At 47.8% G+C, this 22,894-nt stretch overlaps 1 protein-coding gene across 1 annotated transcript in view; it reads right to left on the bottom strand.

Moving 5' to 3' along the window:
- LOC128055716 (uncharacterized) overlaps nt 1-19,207 on the bottom strand; it is a 54,716-nt gene extending 35,509 nt beyond the window's left edge. The window contains 7 exon segments of the mRNA XM_052648259.1: nt 13,977-14,044; nt 14,047-15,569; nt 15,601-17,703; nt 17,754-18,546; nt 18,769-18,859; nt 18,956-19,066; nt 19,178-19,207. Of these exon segments, the coding sequence (XP_052504219.1) occupies nt 13,977-14,044; nt 14,047-15,569; nt 15,601-17,703; nt 17,754-18,546; nt 18,769-18,859; nt 18,956-19,066; nt 19,178-19,207 (4,719 nt within the window).
- Nucleotides 19,208-22,894: the final 3,687 nt, after the last annotated feature.

Below are 22,894 nucleotides of genomic sequence, written 5' to 3'. Positions count from 1 at the left end.
AGCACCGCCATAAATAAATAAATAAAAAGAAGTAAACAATGGATGTACCTGTGTTCTCCCCCAAAAAAACTATTTACAAAAACAGATGATGCTTTTGTAATCTGCAACCCTTTCTCTAGACTACTTTCCTTGCAAACAGAAGAAAAACCAGCTCTAATTTGTTGGATATTAAAAAAAAAAAAAGTTTCAACAGTCAACTGAGAAGCTGCTCTCTTAATGCAGCTAAAGACTTGGGGGCACTGGCAGGGACCATCCCCAGGCAGAGTGACCTCAGCTCGGAGGGAGGGCCAGCTCCCAGGTCAGGCTCTCCTGCCCCTCCCGGCAAGGACCACCTCCTTCACCTCCTTCCTCAGCTCATTACGGCCCCTGGAGATTGGCCCTCATACATTTCAGGGCTCCTGATCAAGAGGAGACACTTCTCACTGTGGAAAATTTGTTCTATTTCATTCACGGAACAGCATTTTCTTCCGTTGTCTGATGTATTGATTAGATTTCAGACAGGATAAGTGGGGTTGATGTCATTAAGTAAAAAGTCATCTCCTCTGGAAACAACCCAGAAAGTCTGGATTCCATGTTTAAAAGCCTTGGATCCCGTTAAGATGACATATTGAGAACCACGTGGATTCCGATTCAATAGGAGAAGTGAGAACTCCAAGTACCAGCAGGTTCGTGTGGACAGCTGAGGGGCAGAGACAGGGAGGGTGGGAAATGAGGGCAGCATAATTTGTCAGTAAGGTCAGAGAATTCTCAGCCACTTTTCCTCAAGAACAAGTGATCAATAAATCAAATACAGCCCATTTGCCAGGGTATGGCTGAATAAATTACAGTACCCCTATAACACTCTTCTTTCTGCCATAGTGTGAAATCTTCAAGCAGAACTGAGAACAAATAACACCCGAGTGAAGCACTTGACATTTTAGTCACGTTTCAGATGAGGCAGCTGATACAATGGGGACAACACGGTGCTATAGGTTGCATTCTGTCCCCTCAAAAGGTATGTTCCAGTCTTAACCTCTGAAATCTATGAATGTGACCTTATTGGGAAACAGAATCTTTGCAGATGTAATCAAGTTAAAATGAGGTGATACAGGATTAGGGTGGTCCCTAAGTCCAAAGTGATTGGTATCCTAGGCTCCTCCCTCCATGGGATTCTCCAGGCAAGAGTACTGGAGTGGGTTGCCACTTCCTTCTCCAGGGGATCTTCCCGACCCAGGGACCGAACCCAGGTCTCCCGCATTCCAGGCAGATGCTTTAACCTCTGAGCCAGTGGAGAAGCCCCTTCCACTAAGTCCAAAGTGATTGGTATCCTTATAAGTAGAGGGAGAAGACATAAAGGAAACCGACTACCATTACTGAGTAAAAGAGGTCAATCTGGAAAGGCTACATACTGTATGACATTCTGGAAAAGGCAAAATGATGGAGACAGTAAAAAGATCAGTGGTTTAGGGCAGTGACTTTTAGGACTTTTAGGGCAGTGAAAATGCTGTGTGATATCATAATGATGGTTTCATGTCATTATACATTTTTCCAAACCTACAGAGTATACAGAACCAAGAGTGATCCCTAATGCAAACTATGGACTCTGAGTGAACATAAGGTGTCGATGTAGGTTCATTGATTGTAACAAATATATTACACTGGGGGCGGGGGCAGGTAGGCTGATGTGGGGGAATTCTGAGCATATGGGGGCCATAGGGGATATGGGAACTCACTGTACTTTTCACTCAATTTTGCCGTGAACCTAAAACTGTGCTAAAACGTAGTCTATTTGAAAAACAGAGAGAGAGAGGGAGAAGCCAGTGCTCATCTCTTGACAAATTGAAAAACGCCTCTCCAAGTTCTGTCTCTAGTCACTAAAGTGTTTCCTGTTAGCAGTGGCCAGTGGTGGGATAACACTGAGTCCAGGTATAGGAAAAGAAACATGCCGGCTGCCTTCCTCACTTGTTAGCTTGAAAACACAAAGGTGGGGGACTTTCCTGGTTGTCCAGCGGCTAAGACTCCGTGCTCCCAATGCAGGGGGCTGGGGTTTGATGCCTGGTCAGGGAACTAGATCCCACATGCCATATCAAAGACTTAGCATGCCTCAATTAAAGATCTCACTTGCTGGCACAGTCCAGTACGTATTTTAAGAAAGAAAGAACAGGAAATGTGCTTTGTCTGTGTGTTGTTTGATGAGGGGCCAGCAGGGCGCGCTCTTTAGCAGGCGCACACCCACTGAAATAGGAGCATGATATTTTCAGCAGAGCTGTGTGTGACCTTCACCCTGAAGTGAAAGTGCCTGGATGGTGGCAGAACATCCTGCTTGGGGGTTAGGGGGTCAGTCATTCCAGGGCTGTGGCCGTGGGACTGGATGACAAAGCATGACCCAGAGTTGAGGGAGGGGAAATGTCACAGTTTCCATCCCCACCAAAGATACCCCGTGTCTTAAAGGTGGTAAAGCCAGAGGGAGGGAAGCAGCTGCGGCAGAGGGGTGTCGCCTACTCCCCTCCGCCCACCTTTCCTGCCTCCTCCTCCTCATTTTGGAGCTGTGCCAAGCATTTCACATGCATTTGTGTGTGTGTGTGTGTCTTACTACTTTCTTTTAGTTGATCTACAATGTTATGTTAATTTCTATTGTACAGCAAACTAATTCAGTTATTTATATAGTGAGTACATATGTGTGTATATATAGCACATATATATATCAATATATATGTATACCATTCTTTTTCATATTCTTTTCCATTGTGATTTATGACAGGATAGTAAATATAGTTCTCTGTGCTCTACAATAGGACCTTGTTTATCCATTCTATATATAATAGTTTGTATCTGCTAACCCTAAACTCCCAATCCATCCTTCCCTCTCCCCTTTGACAACCACAAGTCTGTTCTCAATGTCTGCTTTACATGCATTTCTTAGTCTCTGGCAAAGTCTAGAGATGACCCCTTTCCCTGTATGTATAAGTGAAAGGGCCCCTGAGCCTATCACTTACACTCTCTGCAGCTCAGTTCCCATGTCTGAGGTGGGGACATTAGCACCTGCCAGGGTTACTGAGGGTGTGGAGTAGTGGAGACAACTCAGGCTTTGAGTGGGGCAGCTCTTGATGTTCTGCTCCCCAGGTCTCTTCCTCCCCTTTCACTCAGAGATAATCATACCTCCTGCATAGGATTTAGGGGAGACTTTAAAGAACTTAATGGAGAGCTGCCATTTGAACAGCCGTCATGCCACGGTTCCAACACACACCCATCTAGCATAGTGCCCAGTGATGGCATATGTGAGATTAAGCTGTTCCCATTTCACAGATTAAGACACCAAGGGCAGATAGGTTAAGTCCCAAAACTTGACCCTAAAGCCAAGCTGGAGTGCACTTTTTAGGATAAGCATCCACAGGACAGCAGGCACTCGGAGCCGTTAGCGCCCTGACCCTTAACTCACAGCGCTGACACAAGAATCACATAACAAGGCATTTGTAAACAACACTGGGAAAACAGTGCTTTGTAAATATTGGCAACTTAAAAAAAGAGAACTATTTTTTAATTTGACATTTAAAACCAAGAGAACATCACAAATGTATTCTTGCGGATAACCTTATTTAGACTAAGATTACAAAAAAAGTTCACCAGTGGAAAATATTTTTACAGCTCCCCCAAACTGTTTACTAACAAGCATCCACAGATTAATTTTTAGGGTGCTGATGTAGTTTTGAATGTCAAATGACAGTCTGCTGGGACAGAAAATAAAAATAGAGCTTTTTGTTAACAACAACAGGACATCATTTAGCCTGTGTGAAAGCTATTCAGTAAAAAATACACCTCTTTCCCCCCGGTGTCTGCCACATGCAGTCTTGTCTCTGCCTCCCTCTCCCGCGTCTGCACTGGCTTCCCTCGGCTTTGCCTCCTCTGTGAGCGTCGCACTGATTCCCCGCTTCATGTCTTCCATTCCCTCTTCACTGGGCATTGACCGTCGTTAGTGAATAGTTGGGATGGAGCGCTCTAGGACAGAAGTGAGGGCTACAGGCGAGGCCCCCTGCGCAGGGCCAGTGCAATGGACATGTGGCCTGTGCAGCCACACAGGGTTCCACACTTACAAGGAGGCTTCCCCACTCTTGCTTTAGTGCTCTGCAGTTGCTGTCATGAAATTCTTAAGAATTCTCTCTCTGCATTTGCATTTTTGAGTGAAGTGTGATGGGACAGTGGATCCTGGTTTCATTCACGGTCCTTCCCCTTGCTGCCTCCCAAGAATGCTCTTCTCTGGCCCCCGGGGCCCCAGGCCTTGCCTGCCTGCCCCTCCCCACTCCTGTCTGGCAACCACTGCCATCTTCTGCCCAGGGGGTCTCATTGGAGGAACACCCCCGAGGACTTGATTTCAGGTATGGGGAGGGTCATGGTCAGACACATACTCCCCTCCTGCCCCAGAACATCTCAGGGTGCAGCTGCCACCAGCTGTCCTCCATCAGGGCTGGCATGGGTGGCCTGCCCAGAATGTCTGGAAGGCAGGGAACTGGCCTGGAAGTCCAACCTTCAGATGTCAACCCATTCCAGGGGAAGGAGCCCAGGTGATGGGAAAAAGCAAGAGATAAGCATGTCCTCCAAAGGGCATTGATGTCAGAGATACAGAACAGATTTGAACAAGTAGTGAGGGGAAAGGCAGGCCAACTCTTCTCTGTCAGGCTTCTTAAACTTTAGAGTGTAGAGGAGACATTTGGGCAGAGTATAAAATTCAGATTTCCAACCTCACACATGAGAGAGTCTGACTCAGTAGGTCTGGGGTGGGCCCTGGAATCTGCATTTGTAACTGCCTGCCTGGATATGGTAGAGAAATCCTGCCTTCTGCAGCCTCCATTGCCTTGGACCCCAATGACTTCAACAGCAGAGTGTAACCGTGCACCCCTATTCTCTCATTCCTAGGGATAGTTTCCTGGAAGTGGGGTCATAGAATCCGAAGGTGTTTCTTCTTCTCTTTCTTTTTAAAAATATGAATTTATTTAGCTGCTTCGGGTCTTAGTTGCAGCATGCAGGCTCTCTAATTACAGCTTAGTTGCTCCTTGGCATGTGGGATCTTTGTTCCTCAACCCCGGATCAAACCTGCGTCTTCTGTGTTGAATGGCAGATTCTTAACCACCAGACCACCAGGGAAGATCCCTGAGGATGCTTCTTTACCAGAAACCCTGATCTCATGCCTGCTCTGTGGTTATACACTGGGCAAGAAAATTCCCTTTCCAGCTGGAATGACTCAAGATTTTGGGAACAAACAGGTCTGCAAGATATTGGATGGGAAAGACTCTCTTTACTGTTGAGCTGAATCTCTGTAGGTCCTGCTTTCTTCAAAGAAAGCATATTCCAGCTCTACCAAGCTAAAACACTTGCAAGTTTTGTGACTGTCAATCAGAGGTTTCGGTTGTAAACCATTGAAACTGTTCTTGGTGTTCTGTAACAGAGTGATAATTATTGGAGAGTATGGTCAGCAGAATAATGGTACTTAGAGATGTTCATGTCCTAATCTCTTGGTCCTGTCAGTATGTTGTCTTACCTGGTAGAAGGAACTTTCCAAATGTGAGTAAATCAAGGATCTTGAGTTGGAAGCATACCCCTCAATTATTTGGGTAGGCCTGATGCAATCACAAGAGTCCTTACAGGAGAGAAGCAGGAAAGTCAGAGTCAGAGTAAGCAATGTGACATTGGAAGGGGAAGTCAGAAAGAGATTGAGGATACTCGTCTGCTGGCTTTGAAGATGGACAGAGAGAGGACATGAATCAAGGTATGCAGGAAAAGGCATCATTCAGAAGCAGGAAAAGGCAGAGAAATGGATTTTCCCTGAGAGCCTCAGAAGGAACCAGCCCAGGAGTTCCCTGCTTTTGGTCCAGCAGTTAAGACTCTACGCTTCCAAAGAAGGGGCGAGGGTTCAAGGCCCGGTAGAGAAACAGATCCCACATGCCATGCAAGGTGGCCAAAAAGTAAAAAGAAAAAAAAAGCCTAATGCAGAAGGAACCAGGCTTGCCAACACCTTGATTTTATTCCCAATGAATCTGTTGGCTCAAGAGGTAAAGAATCGGCCTGCAATGCAGGAGACTCAGGAGTCACAGGTTCAATCCCTGCGTCAGGAAGATTGCCCTGGAGTAGGAAATGGCAACCCACTCCAGTATTCTTGCCTGGGAAATCCCATGGATAGAGAAACCCGGTGGGCTACGGTCCATGCGGTTGCAAAGAGTCGGACATGACTGAACACACATACATACACACAGACCTGTTTCAGACTTCTGACCTCCAGAATTATAGCAAGTTTATGTTGTTTTAAGTCACTAAGGTGATTTGTTACAGCAGAGTTAAGAGACTTCTACGGCAGGAAGAAGGCAGCTCAGAGAACCAATGGGGAGCTAGAGAATCTGGCCCGGGTGGGCGAGGTGCAGGTGACACCTGCCCCAGGAACAGCCTGCTCAGGACACTATCCCTGATGGGCCCTCACCACTAACTCGGGGGCCCCATGGCCCGGGGGCTGTGCTGCTGCCGCCTGGTCCAGCCTCATCTCACACCTCTCAGCCGCAAGGCAGCAACGCTGGAGTAATCTCCATGGGGGATGATCAGCCCATCCCCCACCTGCCAGGGCTGAGATAGGGATTATCTGGCCTCCTGAAGTTTCCATTTTCCAAGATGCAGGGAGTCCCTGCTTCCAAGCTATCTCAGGAATTCCCCACTTAGGGAAGTATTCAGTTGGCAGCTGGCTAAAATGACAAATTCCCACCCACCTGGCTTTAGGCAGGTCACTGCACCTCTCTAGGTCTGTTTCCATGTCTGTGAGATGGAGAGTTACTGTTTTTCTAAGGTCACTTCCAGCCCTTACATTCAATAAATATTTGTAATTGGTGGGGTGAGGGGGTAGAATGGAGCCGTTCACTTGCTGGGACTCTGAGAAAAGCCGCTCATAGTTCGGGCACAGGGCACCCACCTTGCTGCCATGGCTCTAAGCACAGCAGGTATAGAATTCAGACTCTTGGTCTGCAGAAACCTAGGCCTTTCTGCACTTAAACCCACACCAAGATGGATTTGTACATCAAGATTCTCAGCAGCTGCTCTTGGAATGGGTGAAGGGAAAACGGCGGCTCTACGTAGATCACAGAGAATCCTGGACACTAGGCCCCGCTTGTGCAGCCAGCAGCAGCTCGCTCAGCCTCCTCTTCTTGGAGCTCCTGGGGCAACAGGAGTCAGACACCTCAGAGCAGGGGATATACCATAACCAAACTGCCCTGACCCATGAGCATCCGGGTAAAGGACACAGAAGGCAACGTGCAACAGGGAAAAGCCATCCGGGGGGCAGGAGCTAAGTGTTTCTCCACTCAGTTCTCAGGCAGGGAGTCAACTGGAGAAGGAGATAAACAAACAAATAAGAAAGTGAAAGTGTTAGTCGCTCAGCCCTGTCCGACTCTTTGCGACTCCATGGGCTGTAGCCCACCAGGCTCCTCTGTCCACAGGATTTTTGGCAAGAATACTGGAGTGGTTTGCCATTTCCTTCTCTAGAGGATCTTCCCAACCCAGGGATCAAACCAGGGTTTCCCGCATTGTAGGCAGAGTCTTTTTGAGCCACCAGGGAAGCCCAAAAAAGCCATAAATAATCCACCGAAGGTACTGTTAACATTTAGGATTTTGTCTTTTATATGTTTTTCTGTTACGTATTATACACACACACATCTATATTTTTAATTCCATAACTGTAATTAACTTGTTTATACAGTTCTGAATCCCACTTGTTTTCCTCTTAACATGTTTCTTCTACAAAATTCTTGGAAAACATCACTTTTAATGGGTATCTGTGTCCATCATAAAGCTGTAGCATAATTTATTTAACCTTTTCCCTGTTGTTGAACATTTATGCTATTTTCAGTTTTTCACTATCTTTAGTGATAATGATATGTCTTGAACATCTATATACATCTTAGTTCCTATCCTAGAATATGTCTTCAGGAACCTGGAATTATTGGTTAAAGAGCACCAACGTTTATCCCCCAAAGAAACGATAACCCAAATATTTAGAAAAACTATCCCAAGAAGGAGTTTCTTCCTACTTTCAACCCCCAAGACAGGAATGCTTCCTAATTACATTGTTTGCCTGAGACTTTTTGGTAAGGAATGAAGAGTGGCTCAGTGATACCCACCTCCGATTCTTGAGTAATTAAGGCACGATCCCAGGCAACAGACAGCACCCTGTTCAGGATGCCAGGGGACTCTGGCTCGGGGTCCCTCGGTACTGAATTGCTGGACTGATATGTGTTCTGATGGTGGAGACGGGATGCAGGGTGGAGAGTAGATGCCGAGCGCAGGAGCCGTTCTAGCTCTGCTCCTCAGCAGCCTTCTCATTGCAGCCCTCCAGACTGGGAGTGCTAGCAGGGGCTCAGGATTCAATGATGCCAAGGCCAATTGTATCTGAGGTTTGCTCTTGGCCAGAACTGAGAACAGGGTAAAGGGAACTGCCTCTGGGTCAAGGTGAGCCTGTCTGGTTGGAGGTCCCAGGGCTACCGCGGAAGGAAAGAGCAAGCGGAGCATCAAGCTAGGTGTGGTGGGGAAGGGGAGCAAAGATGCTGGCTCACGTGGGAACCCAGCCAGAGGAGCCTTTCCATCGGAGAGAGTGGCCCTGCCTGTGGATGGTCAGTCTTAAACCTCCATGACTTATGACTCAGTGCTAAAACCATCCCTTCATTTTGAAAGGAAGAAAACTAGTATCCACTGGGGATTTGCTGTTTGCCAGGCACTTTACAACACAAGGGAAGCCTATTAATCCCCATTTTTACAAATGAGCACACCAAGGCCAAGAGAAACAGAAGGCCTTGCTTAAGGTTACAGGGCTAATTATTAAAGGGCTGGGACTAGAACTGGATACAGAGGCAGGCACAGTAGGGAGACCAGAGACCTTGGGGTCTCATCAAGCTCTGCTGTGTGTTAATTCTTTGAATATAAGGACAGTACTCCTGCCCTCTGAGCTTCAGCTTTCCTCGTCGGTAAGACAGGGGACTGCCTGCTTGTAGAGTTCCTGTTCAGAGCAACAGGGATAATGCGTGCACAGGACCTGGTATCAGGCTTGGCCCACAGGGCAGCTCACTGAAGACAGCTGTAACATTCATCAGGTTTGCCTCTGTCATCTCTCCTGGGAACCCTGATGGGGAAGCCATCCAGCTATGGATCACGGGGATTTCTGGGAGACTTAAGTTGAGGGCAAATCCCCCCAGTCTCTGACCACCTCCCACCCTGCATCATGTTTCACCCCCGCAGTGCACGCTGGCTGCTTGATTACAATGATCTGGCTTTTCTCTCAGAGAAACAACTTGACCAGAACGCTAGAAAGAAAGCTCAAAACTCTACATCCCTTTCCTGCTTCCCAGATAGACTTGGTCCCCAGATAGAGGGGGCTCCCCAGTGACTCAGCAGTAAAGAGTCCTCCTATAATGCAGGAGCTGCAGGAGGCATGGCACGGGTTCAATCCCTGGGTCTAGAAGATCCCCTGGAGGAGGGCATGGCAACCCACTCCAGTATTCTTGCCTGGAGAACCCCATGGACAGAGGAGCCTGGCGGGCTACAGTCCATGGGGTCGCAAAAGACTTGGACATTACTGAGCGACTGAAACAGCAAACATCAGATGAGGGCTGCGGGGAGCACCCGTAAAGGCAGTGTTTTTAACTTTCCGTATATTTGTACACCATCCAAGAATCTTGTTACGATGTGGATTCAGATTCAGTAGGTCTAACAAGCACCTGGATGAGGGAAGTCCATACTGCTGGTTCCAGGACCACGCTCAGAGAAAGACGTTGATGTACTGCCTGTCTCTTACCTTGCTTCAGTCCCGAAGTTGTGTGACCTATAAAAACCTCCTTGCCATCTTCATGCAGCTGGAGTTGTATGGGCAAGTGCTGACCAAGCAAGCTCTTCTCAGCAGACACTTTAATGTAGTTAAAACCCACGCTAGATTCTTATCAGTTCTGCTCTATATAAATAGGGTGTTCAGATATACACATTTCCAAAAAAGGTGTCTTTGGACCAGAATCTGTTCCCATAGGTCACACAAAGACTCTTATGGGGTAGTGGGGTCTTCCTTCTCTCACTCCTTTCTATCCTTTGGGTTATTCACCTTTCGAAAACTGAAATTCGGCTCAACCATAATGATATTAAGCTGAACCTTTTGCTATTCCATGAATGGGCAAGTCTCTGAATACCCAGTGAAAATTACCTTTCTCCTTTTGTATTTGCTAGTTGCTTATATAAAAATTCATGTTCTATATATTTAGAGCACGTAGGCTCAAATTTAAGAAAGTGCATTATATGGTAAAAAAACATAATACAATGGATATTCACTGTGCATTAGAAAGTGATCTTGGTTTCATAGAATCACTACAGCATGCCATCAGGTGATAAGCTCTTTTCTGGTCATTTAACTGTGAAAATCTTGCTCTCAGAGATTCTAGTTTAATTGGTCTAAGGAGGAAGTAGGGTCCTAATTATATTTAAAGCTCAAGGAGTGATTGTAATACACATCCAGGTTTAAGAGCTACTAGCCTAAATGATGTCAAGCTTCCACCTTTAAACTCTTCAGGTGACTTGCTGTTCATTTAAATTCAGCACACATTTCTGTACAGCAGCCGCGTTCCAGGCACTGTGTGAGGCTTCAGATACATGAGTAAATCAGTCCTAGTTCCTACTTTCAAGGCACCCACAGTCTAGCAAGGGAGATAAAGCATACAGAATTAGTTTTATCTGGAGGCCCCACAAACAGAGAAACAGGGAATTGTTGTCTGTAATATACAAATAAAAGATGAAGAAGAAACAGGCAAGCCTGTATGTTTCTCTCCCATCGTTGGTACTCTGCCTCTCCCTTCCCCCCAGAAGGAACAGAAGATGGATTAAGTAGGAACACAATGAGCTACAGGGCAGACGCTTGGCAATCATATCTGAGTTCTGGGGTGAGTGCTCAGGGGTCTGGGAGGCTGAAGTGTGTAGTCATCCAAACTGGATGATTTCTTAATGCAGGAATGCAAAACCTGCCCACAAGTGGCAAAGTGTGAGATGCGTATCAGCAGAAACTATCAAGAAATTAAAGTTGCTTTCTCTACCTCTTTTTCTGAATAGTGCCCAACCTCCAGGTTTGAGTGCCCTTCTTCCCAGATGGCCTCCCCTGATCCCCTCGCTGCTTTGTGTTCCTCACCCCATCCAGGCTTACCTGTCCCCAAATAACCTTGCACTAATGGTGGTTCTGACTCCTATGCTGCAGGTGTCAATGAACTGGGCTGGCTTCTGTATGGTGCTATGAATGGCCAAAAAACCCACTCAAAAACTCTGGTGGTATAAAATAGGGAGTCTATTCCTCCAAAAGTCACTCCAATATGGAGGAATTCAAGAATGGGATATTTTAATAAATGCAAAACCAGGTAACCCCTAGCTTAAATTAATCCACTCAAGAGTAAAGCAAATGGGTTTTGGCAGAAAGTAGCATATGCCGCAAGCATTTCCCTTGACTTCACTTCTGGGCCTTCGAAAGTATGGTCAGTATGGTGTTATGGCCAAGGTCCCAATCCCCAGAACTGAGAGAACAAGACATCCACAGCAATGCAAATACAAAAAGGGAATTTATTGCTAGCTCGAGCCAGGGCCCAAGTTTCATCCAACGCAGTGGAGTGGAACAAGGGCCCCGAGCCCTGAATTACAGCAGTATTTATAGGGTTAAGACAAAGACAGGCAATTGGCAGGGGCGGATTGGTTGCAAGCGTTCCTTAGCATCTACTAATTGGCTAGATTTTCGCACGCGCGGGCTTTCTCGGGGGGTTTTCATCCTCGTCCTGATAAGCTTGAACCAGGCTACAGGGAGTATACTGATTGGTCGAGTCCTGGCACCGGTGGAGGATGATCTCAGCTCCTCCTTGGCAATAACTCAGCCCCTCTGTGAAGGAGACTTAGGCCTACCTTGGCCCCCTGAAGCCTGTCATGGCGTCTGTTTGATCCTAACATTCGCCCCTGTCTTTTTATCCTTGAGAGGAATCTTCCTCTCCATTCTGAGACACTGCCTGATATTGTTGCCTCAGTGCCATTACCTGAATGGTACTGATTTGTTCTTTTACAAAGATTATTAATTTATTTAAAATACATGGGCCAAAAGTTAGAATGAGTAGGAGTATAATGAGCGGTCCGAGTAGGGTAGAAATTAGTGTTGTTAGCCAAGGAGATTGATAAAACCAGGACTTGAACCACCCCTGCTGGGCTTCTTGCTCTCTCTTCTGCTGTGCTAATCTTTTTCTCACTTTTGCCATAGACTTTCTCTCCACCCCAGTGTGGTCTGCATAAAAGCAACATTCTTCTCCCAAAGTTGCACATAATCCGCCTTGGTGTAGGGAGATCAAGTCTAGGCCCCTTCTGTTTTGCAAAACCATTTCTGACAGTGAAGTTAGGGATTCTTCAAGGTGGCTGATTGACTGTTCTATACAGGTAATGTCTTTATCTATTGCCGCTCGTAGGGAAGTGAATCCCTGATTTTGCATAGTCAGGGATGTTATTCTTGTCCCCGCCCCAGCAATCCCGAGACCGAACATGTTCGCTAGCATGATGGGTGTGATAGGCTCTCTCTTAACTCTGTTTTTCCCCAACTGATCTATAGTCTCCTTGGCCCAATAGTCATACATAGCTTCTTCTGGGTGATATATGATTTTGGGCATCACAGTCACTAATACACAAAACTCTATTCGGATTAAAGACCGATGCATATAGACACGGAGTCAGCCTGGTATGTGAGCAGACCCACCATCCCCCTGCCTTGGGCACAATCCACTTTATTTGGTCCAGTTCTGTGAGATTGACTGTTCAGGCGCACAAGGGAGTCTTTTCAAGTGGAACTTTACCTAAGCAAAGTCCTCTTCCCCAAACTTCTTTCATAGTGAGACCAACCCTATGTTTTCTCCAATGACATTGAGGTGGACCTGAGCTGGTGGACAGGTTGTAAGAAACATCTAAGCCTATTGCTTCATAAAAGGGAGGGTAAAGAGTGTAGCAGAGCCAACAAGATTGAGTCGTTCTGGGGTTAGAATGGTTTAGGGCTTTAAAGGCTGCTTTAGCTAGATCCCATAACGGGTCCGACGTTTCTAGGTTGGAGGTGGAGGACAAGGGGTCGAGGGCCTCCGCTATATTAGGCTGGCCTCCTGGTCAAGAAATGGAGGGCGTAGGGCTCAGAATTGTAGCCCTCTGAGTTGGATCTGCCTTAAACACCCTTTGTGGGCCCGGATTTTCAATCTGATTGGGGCCTACACTTTGGGTTTGGATAGGTTCTAGGATCTGACTCACAATCAAGATTCCCCCAGGTTTTACACTGAACCAATCAGCCTGTAGCTGGAAGCCCCAAGATAATCCAGACACCCAAGACTTTTCCTGCATAGCCAACTTCTGGTTAAACGTTAATTTTACCTGAGCAATCTCATCTTTAGGTATCTCATCTTCCTGATCATGGAATTCATAGAATTCATCTCTTGACATAGGCTGAGTGAAGGAGAAGTTGACTAAATCTCGGTTGCTAGTTTTCCATCTCCTTACCCCATCATTTGAAGTCACACAGCTCCATGACCTACAGAAGTAATGTTGTATACCCCCACAAGCTTCCTCGTCACTTTTATGACCAGGACATGCCCCAAAACCTCTAAATCGGATCAAAGGCACTGACCAAGGGGTGTCCACTAAGTCCTTGAGGTCAAAATATAAGTCAGGCCACCAGGTGTTCGGAGGATGTATCTCGGTGGTCATATTGAGTACCTCTCATGTCAGCCCATTTTGAAGTCTCTAGGTGATCTTGACAGGTTTATGTGGGTCAATGCTGGCAGTTCCGGGGTCGAGGAGGCCAGCCATCATCAGGAGAGTCAGAGTGATCCGTCCAAGATCTGCTGTCGGACGAGCTTCAATTTTAAGGGATTGGAAGGATGCAGTGTTGACTTCCATTCTCTTTGAGCCCTCTCTTGTTCTTCTGGAGTGGCCTGTCGCACGTGGTTGCAATGTACCCAGGGTCCAATTCCGTCTACTTTGAGGGCAGTAGGGGTGGTAAGAAGAACACATAAGGGCCCTTCCATCTTGGTTCTAAGGTCCTTGACTGGTGTCTTTTAACCCAAACCCAATCTCCTGGGCCTATATTATGAGACGGGATTGTTCCTTCATTTTGGCCCTCATGAATTTCCCGTACCAATGACCAGATATGTTTATGTACCTTACTCAAGGCTAGCATCTCCTGTTGGAAAGCGCGTAGCGGGAGAGGTGGTTTGGTTTTTCCCTCAAATGCTGGACAAACGGGGGGTGGACTTCCATATACAATTTCAAAGGGAGTCAAACCCAGTTTATAGGGAGTGTTTCGTGCCCGAAAAAGCGCGAAGGGAAGGAGGGTCACCCAGTCCCCACCAGCCTCTATTGCCAGTTTTGTTAAAGTTTCTTTTAGGGTCCGATTCATTCTTTCTACCTGTCCTGAGCTCTGGGGACTGTATTCACAATGTAACTTCCATTTGGTCCCCAGGGCTGAGGCCAGTCCCTGAACAATTTTACTCACAAATGCAGGTCCATTATCAGAGCCGATAGATGCCGGCAGCCCAAACCTAGGTATAATCTCTTCTAGGAGCTTCTTAGCTACTACTATCGCTGTCTCCTTCTTAGTAGGGTAAGCTTCTACCCACCCAGAAAATGTATCAACCAAAACTAACAGGTAACGGTACCCATACTTGCCTGGCCTTACCTCAGTGAAATCTATCTCCCAATGATGTCCTGGCCTTTCCCCCTGATATCTTACACCTGTGTGCTGTCCTTTTCCTGGTCTCATCATCTGACAGGGCTTGCAGGTGCAGACTATATCCTGGATGGTTTTCTTCTGTTGGGGAAACCGCAGCTGCGCTGTTTGTAGGAGTGTCGAAGTCTTTTTCTCTCCCAAATGGGTAGTTTGATGTAAATGGGTACAGAGATGCCTGCCCAGGTCGGCAGGAAGCAACAAGTTGTCATCTTGGTCCCGATACCATCCGTTTTTGCCAGCAGGACGGGTGGTATTATCTTGCACCCAGCTCAAATCAGAGGGGGAGTATATGGGGCTTGGGGGAAGTGTTCCCATCCCCGGCGGTGGCAATCCCACAGTCAGTGTATGGGCTTCGTGGCCTCCAGCAGCTGCCTCACGGGCTGCTGCATCGGCAGCACGGTTGCCTCGGGCCCTGGCACCCTCTCCTTTCTGGTGTCCCGGGAGATGCACTATGGACACTGCCCGGGGCAAGTGGACCGCTGCCAAGAGTGTGCGAATCTCAGGCACGTTTTTAATCTCTTTTCCCTCCGCCGTCAAGAGCCCCCGCTCTTTATATATGGGGCCTTGAATGTGCACAGTGCCGAGTGCATATCGGCTGTCAGTGTAAACAGTGATTCTTTTTCCTTTTGCCCTCTCTAGTGCTTGTATCATAGCTATCAGTTCTGCTTTTTGGGCTGATGTTCCAGGGGGCAAGGCCTCAGCCCAGATGATCCTTCCAGTGTCATCTACTATGGCTGCCCCCGCTTTTCTCTCTCCATCCTTTATATAACTGCTCCCGTCCGTGAACCATACCAGCTCACTGTTTTCTTTTCTTTTTTTTTTTCAGCTCACTGTTTTCTAATGGCAAGTCGCTGAGGTCTTTTCGTATGACGGTTACCTCAGCTAACATTTCAACACAGTCATGGAGGGGCCCATCCTCCTCTGGGATGGGTAGCAAAGTGGCAGGGTTCAGAAAACAAGGTGTTTTAAAGTGTATCCGGGGAGTATCCAGCAGCAGGGCCTGGTAATGGGTTAAGCGAGCATTAGAAATCCACTTACCCGGTGGCTGTTTGAGGATCCCCTCTATGGTGTGAGGAGTGTAGACCAGGAGACGCTGTCCATAAGTCAGCTTGTCAGCATCATGGACAAGGAGAGCAATGGCCGCAATGATATGGAGACAGGGTGGCCATCCCGCAGCTACTGGATCCAGTCGTTTAGAGAGATATGCCACAGGCCGTCTCCACAGTCCCGATTGCTGCATCAGGACTCCCTTCCCTACTCCCTGCTTTTCATCCATAAACAGTTGAAACGGCTTAGCTGGGTCCGGAAGAGCAAGGGCTGGGGCTTCCAGTAACGCCTGTCAAAGTTCCTGAAATGCCTGCCTCATTGGCTCAGTTCAAGTCCAGTCTCTATTTTCTCTGCTTCCTTCATATAGAGGTCAGGCCTTTTCAGCAAACCCCATAATCCATAGCCTGCAGTACCCAACCATCCCTAAAAACTCCCTCACCTGCCAGGGAGTTGTTGGCTCGGGGATCCGTAGAATAGTCTCTTTCATAGCCTGAGTCAACCATCTTTGTCCCTGTTTTATTTTATGTCTCAAATAAATGACTTCCTGTCCAGCAGTTTGGGCCTTCTTCGCACTTGCCCGGTACCCCAGTGTCCCCAAAGTCTGGAGGAGATCGCCTGTGGCCTTTAGGCATACCTCCTTAGTCGTAGCGGCCAGCATGAGGTCATCTACATACTGCAACAGAACGACTTCGGGGTGGCTGGTTCGATACTCACAGAGATCTTCGCCTAGAGCCTCGCTGAACAACGTCGGCGAGTTTTTGAACCCCTGTGGGAGGCGAGTCCAGGTCAGCTGCCCCACAGTTTGGCCGTCCTCGTCAGCCCATTCAAATGCGAAGATTTCCTGGCTCTGGGGGGCCAAAGGCAAGCTGAAAAAGGCATCTTTCAAGTCTAAAATTGTATACCAGACATAGTCTGGTGGCAAGCTGCTCAGGAGGGTATATGGGTTAGGGACAGTGGGATGAATGTCACTCACCCGTTTGTTGACTTCACGAAGATCTTGGACTGGTCTAAAGTCTGCTCCCCTGGGCTTTTTCACAGGCAACAAGGGAGTATTCCATGGGGACCGGCACTTTTTGAGAATTCCTGCCTTTAGGAGGTGCTGGATGTGTGGCATAATTCCTTGCCAGGCGTCCTGGCTCATGGGATACTGTTTCACCCTCACAGGAATAGCATTTACTTTTAATTCAACAACAATGGGAGGTCTTTGTTTAGCCAGTCCCATTCCCGCTATCTCTGCCCAGGCCAGAGGGTATTTCTGAATCCACTGTTGCATAGCAGGATCCACCGCTGCAGGGGGTTTTGGTGAATATAGTCTGTATTCATCTCTCAGTGCCAGGGATAAAACATGAATTGGTTGTCCAAGCCCATCTGTGACTGATATCCCCCCAGAGTCAAAGTGAATTTGCGCATTGACTTTGGCCAATAGGTCTCTTCCTAATAAAGGGGCCGGACATTCCGGGATCACCAGAAATGGGTGGGACACCCGTTGGGCTCCCAAGTCCACTTTTCGTTTAGTAGTCCAGTAATATCTCTTTGTCCTGGTGGCTCCCTGGACCAAGCTAGTCTTTTTGGACATCGGCCCAAATTTTGGGTTGAGAACTGAGTATTGGGCTCCCGTATCCACCATGAAGCCGACCGGTTTCCCCTCCACATTAATAGTTACCCAGGACTCGGGGAGAGGTGCCAGGCCCTGACCCCCCTAATCACTATCTTCCCCTGCATATAAGACGTGGGTCCCCGAGGAAGATTCTTCCTTTCTTACAGTCTTTTTCTTCAGATCTCTCTTGGGGCACTCATTTTTCCAGTGTCCCTGCTCTTTGCAGTAAGCACATTGGTCTCTCTTTAGGGCAGGTCTAGCTGGTTTTTCCTTTCCTCCCAACCGGGTGTCTTTAGTTCTCAGGGCTTCGGGCCCCTTTCTCGTCCCCGCAAAAAGGTCTGAGCCAGCTCTTTCTGATTTCTCCAGTTTTCTTCAGCCCTATATTCCCTTTCCTCCCGTCTAATCCGTTCCTCATATTCTCTTTCTTCCCGTCTAATCCGTTCCTCCCTCTCCTCAGGGGTCTCTCTGTTATTAAACACTTTCTCAGCTGCCCTCACCAAATCCTGTATTGACAGTTCCCCCAGCCCTTCTATCTTCTGTAACTTTCTCCTGATATCTGGAGCTGCCTGGTTCACGAAAGCTAACAGAACTGCTGTGCGTGACTCATCAGCCTGAGGGTCCATGGGCGTATACTGCCTAAAGGCTTCCATTAACCTCTCTAAGAAGGCTGCTGGGCTCTCGTTTGGCTCCTGTCTTATCAGATTCACCTTAGATAAATTTGTCGGTTTCCTGGCGGCTGCCCGGAGACGGGCCATTAGAGTCTGGCGAAAGACCTGAAGATGCTCCCTACCTTCCGCACGCTCAAAGTCCCAGTTCGGCCGCACAGAAGGGAACCCTTCCTCCACTAGGTGGGGCTGCATGGTCGGTTTCCCATCCACTCCGGGAATGTGTTTCCGTGCTTCCGACAGAATTCACTCCCGTTCCTCTGTGGTGAAAAGCACCTGTAACAGCTGCTGACAATCATCCCACATAGGATTGTGAGTAAACAGGATAGTATCTAAAAGATCAATAAGGCCTTGGGGCTTTTCAGAAAAAGAGGGGTTTTGAGCTTTCCAGTTATATAAGTCGCTGGTAGAGAATGGCCAATATTGGTAATTCCGTTCTCCGTCAGGATTTGCCGGCCCGACCCGGACAGGAAGCGCTCAAATGGTAGACGAAGGGGCCTCTCGGCTCCCGTAGTCAGACGAGTCCCCGCCCCCTCGGGTCCTTCCGCGAGTTCCCTGGGCTGGCCCCCCTTCCTGCTGAGGAGCTGAGGGTTCTGAGTTCCCTCTTTGTTCTCTGGACGACACCTGAGGTACCTGCGGGAGCAAGGGTGGCGGGATATACGGGGGAGGCGAGATTTCAGTGTCTAAATCAATCAGACTAGGGTATAGAGAAGATTCCTGGGGTATCGGTTTCTTCCAGCTCTCCTGTGCCTCCCGGTTTTCTTCCTTAGAGCTCTCCATGACCAGGACCTGTGGAACAGAAGCACTGGGGGGGCGGGGAGGGGGGGGTTTGTGAATAAAGGGTTTCAGCCAGATGGGAGGGTCTTCTGCTAGATTTTCCCAGACCAGGATGTAAGGAGCTTGGTCCGGATGGCCCCGAGGGTCAGGAGCCATTATCTTTTCTTTAACAGCCTGGATGACCGGCAGGCCGAAAGTTCCCTCCGGCAGCCAGCCAACCTGAAACGTCGGCCACTCAGATGAGCATAGGGTTTTTAGCTTGCTCTTCTTTACTAGCAGGGATAGATTCTGAGCCTTGGACTTAAAATCAGAAAAATGGTCAGTCATTACAGATAGCGGTGTAGAATAACTTTGACCCATGGCGGCAACACCCACAATAAACACACAAAAAGCACGGCACCAGCACACAAAGACAAGCGACAGACAGTAGACAAACAAATATTGGCCGAAAACACTGAACTAGGTTTATCCCGGGTTGCTGTTGTCCTGTTCCCCAAAATTACCTTACCAAAGGGCGTCCACCGCCCACCAGACTCAGGATCGGGAGAAACGTTTTCCCCCGTTCCTTTACAGAATGGCTAACAGAACCAGCTGCCTTCCAGCTCGAATGCTGGGCCCCAGACTTATGCTGGCTGGGCGACTCTTTCGCCCCCTGACCTGATACCGGCGTCCAGATATACTTCCTACTAGTGAGGCTTCCCTTATGTCTGGAAAGTGTTGTTCTTCTCAGTCAGGGGATCCCGGACGAGCCCCCAAATGTTATGCCCAAGGTCCCAATCCCCAGAACTGAGAGAACAAGACATCCACAGCAAAGCAAACGCAAAATGGGAATTTATTGCTAGCTCGAGCCAGGGCCCAAGTTTCATCCAACGCAGTGGAGTGGAACAAGGGCCCTGAGCCCTGAATTACAGGAGTGTTTATAGGGTTAAGACAAAGACAGGCAATTGGCAGGGGCGGATTGGTTGCAAGGGTTCCTTAGCATCTACTAATTGGCTAGATTTTCGCACGCGCGGGCTTTCTCGGGGGGGTTTCGTCCTTTTCCTGATAAGCTTGAACCAGGCTACAGGGAGTACACTGATTGGTCGAGTCCTGGCGCCGGCAGAGGATGATCTCAGCTCCTCCTTGGCAATAACTCAGCCCCTCTGTGAAGGAGACTTAGGCCTACCTTGGCCCCCTGAAGCCTGTCATGGCGTCTGTTTGATCCTAACAATGGTCTTGTGAGGTCCTCTCCCACAAGTGAAAGAGAGCTTGCTTCCAGGCAGAGTTGGCCAAAGAGGAAATGGGCTGCTTCTTAAGATGCTGAATTTCCGCATTGGAAAACTTTTCTGAGGATATGCGGTGAGGTTTGGGGGCAGGACTATTTGAACAATGAATAGGGTGTTGGCTACTTTTAATGAGCCTTTCAGGGAGCCTCTAAAAAGCACTTCATGACCTGTGTTTAGTTTCCTTCCAGCTCTGTGCAAGCAGAGGAGCAGGGACAGCTTGCACGGCAATGAGCACGAACAAACATGAGCTGGGATTCGCCTTGAATCTCATTCTGTGACGTCAAGTATTTCCTATATCTCAGCCCTCACAGTCTCTCCGGGGGGCAAATGTTATACCCGTTTTTTGTTGTTCTTGTCCAACTCTTTGCCACCCCATGGACTGCAGCACGCCAGGCTTCCCTGTCCTTTACTATCTCCCAGAGTTTGCTCAAACTCACGTCCATCGAGTTGATGATGCCATCCAACCATCTCATCCTCTGTCGTCCCCTTTTCCTCCTGCTCTCAATCTTTCCCAGCATCAGGGTCTTTTCCAATGAGTCAGCTCTTTGCAGCAGGTGGCCAAAGTATTGGAGTTTCAGCTTCAGCATCAGTTCTTCCAGTGAATATTCAGGACTGGTTTCCTTTAGGATTGACTCGTTTGATCTCCTTGCTGACCAAGGGACTCTCGAGAGTCTTCTGCAGCACCAGAGTTTACAAATAAGGAAACTGAGGCTTTAAAAAACTGAGATTTGCCCAATATCCCACAAAAGACAAGCAGTTCAAACCCAGGTTTCCTAACTTTTAATCTGATGTTCATAGTATAATATCATGATCTCTATTCCATTCAGATACAGTAAGAGCTGGAAAAATCCCCGAGTATTTATTTAAGAAAGAAAATGATCTCAAAGAAATGGATTTGGTGGAATGGAATGGTGGTTAGCTCAAGGCAATGTCATGAGTCGTCAGCAGAGGGCAGAAGCCTGCCATTCTAGATGCTTACATCCTTGAAAGCCCACGGGCACCTGGGAATGAGTGTAGTAAGAATTTTTCACTGAGAGGGCACCCAAAGAAAGAGCAGAAAAGTGCCAGTGTGGACTGCTGTAATTTCAGATGGCATCTGGGAGCCAGGGGCACTGAAAGAAAATCCCTCCCCACTCTGGTCCCCTGCACCCAGAAGGAAAGAGGCCTGCAGCAGCAAAAGACACTGGAACACGAGCAGGATTCTAACGAGAACAATCCAAGGTTTTGGTCTGAGTCTAGCTAGGGTCACTTTCCTTCTGGATGCCTGCCTATGCACCCATGAAAAGAAGATGACAACTGCCTCGTAGGAGTCTTAGGACAATCAGCTAAAGCGTTAAGAAAACTGTTAAATGTACCGACAGGTTAGTGGAGGTGGGTTTGAAGGAAGGTTGCTCCCTCTAGTCTCTGACTAGCACGTGAGCTGTTGACAAGGAGGCCAGGTTGACACCTGTGGTGGGAGGTGGGTGAGGGACGCGGGGCTGGCATGAGGTGGTAGGCAGAGCAGGGGATGCCACTGCCCCCATTCTCTGGTTTACGTCACTCTGACCTCAGGACACTGCTCTCCAGTTGGCATGCTTCACATGGGCTGCCTGTCCCTGGGGTCCTGTGTCCTCAGAGGAGAGCCCCGTACCTCCCAGGTAGCAGCTGGGTTCAATGACGTGGCCCAACTCCCTCAGCCCCACGGGTGCTGGGCAGAGTCCCCTCCCAGCCAGACATCTCAGAACTGAAATGCTGCTGGTAAGGCTGAGTACAGCAGACCAAGGGCCCCATAGCTGCTCACCCCCAACCCGGCACTTGTCACAGTAACAGCACTTTACAGTTCTTCCCAGGAGCACAACCTCCTGTCTCATTCGTGATTTTGTTCATCAGCCCAACAGTCCTGAGAAGACAATAGGACAGATACGGTTTAATTTCCATTTTTTAAGATAAAAGAAATTCTCAGCCAACTTAATGATTTGCCCAAAGTAATGCAGTGGTTAAACAAAACCCAGAAAATCCCAAACTCAGAATCTGGTCTTATGGCCCTAAAGATACCACCTTGTGCCAATGATTCAAACCAGAGATCTTCCATCTCTCTCCATCTGCTCTCCCTCTTTTTAAACTCCTGGGATTCCCAGATGGCTCGGTGGTAAAGAATCCGCCTGCCAATGCAGGAGACACAGTACGATCCCTGAGTCGAGAGTATCCTCTAGAGAAGGAAACTGGCAACCCCTCCAGCATTTTTGCCTGGGAAATCCCACAAACAGAGGAGCCTGGAAGGCTACGGTCCATGGAGTTGCAAAGGAGTCTGACACAACTTAGTAACTGATCAACAAAAACAACGTAGACATAAAGATCGTCATTCTCAAGTTGTCAAGCTAGGCAAAGACCTCTTGTTTTATTTGATTTAATTTTCTCATCATCCCCAGTTTGTGTTCCTATTCAACACCTCTTCTTACCCGCTAAACGGGCACCACATCCCATTTGGTTGATTGGTTCTTTCATTGATTGATTGAGTCATTCATTCATTCATTTGTAGGCTTGAGTCAGAAACATTTCTAATACTGTGTTTATGATGTTATTAAAACAAGCGTTTTTTGTTAGTATTGGTCACAACTCATGGACTCTAACTTTTTTTTTTTGACCTTCCTAGTCATTTCCCATTTCTATGTATATGCTTTACTCATTCCCTGCTTCTGCCATCCCTAATTGTATTACCTGCTACTTGTGCCTACTTAATTTGCTTTATTTTTACTGGCTTCTAATGTTTTTTGTACTATTCTCAACTTTATCACCTCGGAGG

The sequence above is a fragment of the Budorcas taxicolor genome, chromosome 11, assembly GCF_023091745.1.
Source record: "Budorcas taxicolor isolate Tak-1 chromosome 11, Takin1.1, whole genome shotgun sequence".
NCBI classification, from domain to species: domain Eukaryota; kingdom Metazoa; phylum Chordata; class Mammalia; order Artiodactyla; family Bovidae; genus Budorcas; species Budorcas taxicolor.
This window is presented reverse-complemented; position numbering and strand designations above follow the sequence as displayed.